A 4,442-nucleotide genomic window follows, 5' to 3' on the forward strand; every position below is an offset into this window, starting at 1 on the left:
AGATATCAGAAGTGTTAACATTTTGGTGTATATCTAGATGGTAAGATTAAGGTTAGTGTCGGTTTTTATTTCACTGAATTTCAGAAAATCTCCACAGTGTCAGTACACTTATTTTGCATTCAGAAAACTATACATAAAAAAGCATTATCATGAGTGATCAAGTAGAAAATATAAAGGAGATTTTGGATCAAGATGGTGGACTGTACAACAGCATTTACTTATCCTAAAAAAAAAAAAAAAAAATTGTATGGACAAACTCTGTGTGTATGTTGAATATTATTTTTAAAAAAAGCTTTGTGAGGAATTCCTGGAAGATAGAAAGCAGATGGAGAGGCTGTGGAGGAGGGTAGTGGGTGACAGACGGCCAGAGAGTAGGAGGAGGGGAGCCAGACAGTCTGGCTTGGGTTTGAGGGAAGCAGTCGGGGAGCGCGTGAGGAAATGAAGGAGAGCCTGAGACTATGTGGACGAAAGCAGTGTGCGCACTAACCCGCCCTGCTGCTGCTGTTGCTGCTGCTGGCTGAGCGGAAGGCGGAATGGCGGGGGCGGGGGCGGGGCCGAGGCTGAGGCTCTGGCGGGCTCGGAGGGGTCGGGTTCCCGAAGCGGCAAAAACCCTGGCGCCAGAGTTAGGCCGAGCAGAGAAACATTGCTAAACCGAGGCCGCGCGGACTTCTCAAAGAACCGCCGCCACCGGCGACTTTGGCGCTGCTGCCGTCCTCTTATCTCTTTCCCGTCCTCTCCTCCGTCGCCGTTCTGCATCCATCGCACCATCGATAACAGCTAAGTGGTCAATTCTGGGGACTTAGGGTTGGGAGTCGGGGCGGGCTCAAGGCGCGGACAACACACGCAAGCCCGCCATCTCCAGCGGCAACCGCCACTGCTTGCAGATACCTCTCCGGAGCGGGAGGGAACACTGTCAAGAGGCCCCCTCTGTTCTAGTGCCCAGAGTTAGAGCGTTTCTGCCAAGCCTTAGTGAGAGTCTTGCCTTTCGGGAAAGGAGGAGAACGGACAGGACAGGATCTGTCTTTTTTGGGAGATCACGAAAGAAAGATCTCATACTGGATAGCGTTGACTTTTTGTTAGTTTAATCTAGCAAGTGTCAACGTTGCCGAGCCTCCTTAAACCCTAGCCATGTCGCCCCCAACAGTGCCTCCAATGGGCGTAGATGGCGTGTCCGCATACCTGATGAAGAAAAGGCACACCCACAGGAAGCAGCGGCGCAAGCCCACTTTCCTCACCCGTAGAAACATAGTTGGCTGCCGCATTCAACACGGCTGGAAGGAAGGCAACGAGCCTGTGGAGCAGTGGAAAGGCACCGTGCTTGAGCAGGTTTCCGTGAAGCCCACTCTCTACATCATCAAATATGATGGCAAGGATAGTGTGTATGGGCTAGAACTGCACCGAGATAAGAGAGTTTTAGCGCTAGAGATCCTTCCTGAGAGAGTGCCAACTCCTCGCATTGATTCGCGCCTGGCAGATTCCCTGATTGGCAAGGCAGTAGGTCATGTGTTTGAGGGTGAGCACGGTACGAAAGATGAATGGAAGGGCATGGTCCTGGCACGAGCTCCTGTGATGGACACTTGGTTTTACATCACCTATGAGAAAGATCCAGTCCTTTATATGTACACACTGCTGGATGACTACAAAGATGGTGACCTGCGCATCATTCCAGATTCCAACTACTATTTCCCTGCAGCAGAACGGGAGCCTGGAGAAGTTGTCGACAGCCTTGTGGGCAAGCAGGTGGAGCACGCCAAAGATGATGGGTCCAAGAGAACCGGCATTTTCATCCACCAAGTTGTGGCCAAGCCATCTGTCTACTTCATTAAGTTTGATGATGATATTCACATTTATGTCTATGGTTTGGTGAAAACACCCTAAAGATTCGTTATACTATTGCAGAAGTTGTGGAATGATTAAATGTAAAATATGTTGTGTGAACTTTTGAGAACAGTTTTGGTGTCAGAGGTTAAAGAAGTTATTAATTACTGTGCACCAAATTTACATTGACTAGTTCCACAATTTTGCCCCAAGTATACTTTGGTACTTTTTATATTACCTTGTTCTCTAATAAAATTTTTAAATAGGATGTTAATAGAAAATTGAAAAATTCATACAATTTCAACAATGGAAAACTAGATAAAGAAAAATAAATGGTGTATACACACTATATCTTCCCCTCTTCCATTCTTTGCCTTACCTTTTTTTTTTTCTCCCCAGGTAACAAATGTTAAGAACATAATGTATATCCTTCCATGTTTTCTCCATTTGCCTAAAGGAAATTTGTTGTCCTTTCTACAGAAACAGCAAGCCACATTATTTCTCTGTAATTGCTTTTCTCACTTGATATATTCTTCTGGTCAGTAACTACAGATATCTCTCGATCTCTCCCATGCCTCTGTCTCTTTTCCATCTCCCCCTGGAATGTATTTCTGTATATGGTATAAGATAGAGGTCCAACTATGCATTGTACTTATATTGAATGCTGAATTGTACCATCACATTGTTAAATGAATCACTCATTTCCCCTTTCCTTCTATTTCTCCTTGTCTTCCTTCTTTCTAACAGCTGCATACACAGTACATACTTATTTACCAATATGATACAATTTATGTACCATTACATTTTTGATGGTCTTTTAAGTTATTTTCTTTTTTTTCCATCATAGCACTGCTACAATACATACTGAGGCTTTTATTTCTATAGAGTAGCTTCCCAGAAATGGGACTGCTAGGTAGGTGTATATTTAATTTTAAGAGTTACTACAAAATTGCCATCCCAAATCAAAGTGATCATTTTCCAGCATCTCCTACAGCAGCACACTTTGGTATTTGCAAACCTGAATGGTGAAAAATTACATAGTATTGTCCCTTTAATTGACAAACTCAATGAGTTTTTTGTTTTTGTCTTTTACTATTTGGACTTTTTGTGATTGCTAATTCTTATCTTTTGCTCATTTTCTATCAAATAGTTGATCTTTTCCTTATAAATCTGTAGTAATTCTAAATATGTTTTCTATGTTGTGCTTATTAGTCAGTTGTAGCCCACATGTGTTATGGTTTTCTCCATTCTATCATTAATATTGACTTTATTGATATCTTCTCTTTTTTACTGTATAGTTTTTTTTTTTGTTTTTGTTTTTTAATTTAGATTCCTATCTCCTTTTAAGCTTTTGGGTTTCTTGTCTTTTTCAGCTGAATGCTCCCACCCCTAGTCATACAAATGTTTACCTACATTATTTCCGCATTAAAGCCCCCTCGGCGTGTCACTAATAACTATGTGATGCATCAGGAATTTATTTTTGTGTATGGCATAAGATAGACGTTCAACTACACATTTTGTTCACATTGTATACTTGGTTATGCTATCACATTTATTAAATAAATCACCCATTTTCCAGTTTCTGAGCCAGTATCACATTATTTTAATTGTACTAGCTTGACTTGGTCAAGCTATCACATTATTTTAATTGTATCACATTATTTTAATTGTAATAGCTTGACTTGGTAAAGCAAGTCCCCTGTCACTAGTTGTTTTTTTTTTTCCTTTATGTAATTTGTCCTAGACATTCATTCTTTGACATGAAATTTGTCAGCATTCTTTCCACTTTTAAAAAAGTGTGATGTCCTAGAATTGTATTATATTTCTGCATTTCTATTAGAGGATGATTTTAATAGTAATATTAATTGTAAATACTTGAGAATTTCCGTACATCATTAAAATTTTTTGGTTGTGTTTTTGTAATGTTCTTCGTATAGGTTCATTACATCTGATTAAATTTATCTCTAAATATTTTTACAGTTTTTTGTCACATTTTGAAATGTATCTTTTCCTCCTCATTTGTATTTTTGGCAATATATACAAACTAGAGTTATTTTCCTTCTATTTTCATCTTATAAAATCCTCTGAATTATACGGGGTCTTTTAAATAGAATATTTGGGACTTTTTAGATATACAATCATCTCACCTGCAAATAAAGATCATTTTATTTCTTACAATGTTTATATTAATCATTATTACATTATCTGGATTCTCCAAAAAATGTTGAATAATGATTATGACAGACATGCCTGTCTGGTTCTTAATTTTCATGGATTTGTCTTTAGTATTCTCTATTAATATGACATTTACTGTTGGTTATTGGTAAATAGTCATTAACCATTAACATGTTTAGGGAATTTCATCTCTTCCTGTTTCACTTAGCATTATTACTAAAAGTGGCTCCTGAAGTTTATCAAATATCTTTTCAGTGTCTATTGATAAAATAGTATGATTTTTTTCCTTTAATTTGTTGGCATAATGAATTAGAGTGGTAGGTATTTGATATTGAACCAAATTTGTGTATCTGGAATAAATCCCACTTGGTCATGGTGTAATAATCATCTGATATATTGCTGGATATTATTAACTAATATTTTATTTAGTATTATTGTATTTACATTTC

At 38.7% G+C, this 4,442-nt stretch overlaps 1 protein-coding gene across 1 annotated transcript; it reads left to right on the forward strand.

Moving 5' to 3' along the window:
• Nucleotides 1-582: 582 nt before the first annotated feature.
• SPIN4 (spindlin family member 4) lies at nucleotides 583-2,169 on the forward strand. The gene has a single exon (XM_005890986.2). It carries the CDS (start codon nucleotides 1,129-1,131, stop codon nucleotides 1,876-1,878), a length of 750 nt encoding a protein of 249 aa, XP_005891048.1. The 5' UTR covers nucleotides 583-1,128; the 3' UTR covers nucleotides 1,879-2,169.
• Nucleotides 2,170-4,442: the final 2,273 nt, after the last annotated feature.

This window comes from Bos mutus, chromosome X (genome assembly GCF_027580195.1).
Source record: "Bos mutus isolate GX-2022 chromosome X, NWIPB_WYAK_1.1, whole genome shotgun sequence".
Lineage (NCBI taxonomy): Eukaryota > Metazoa > Chordata > Mammalia > Artiodactyla > Bovidae > Bos > Bos mutus.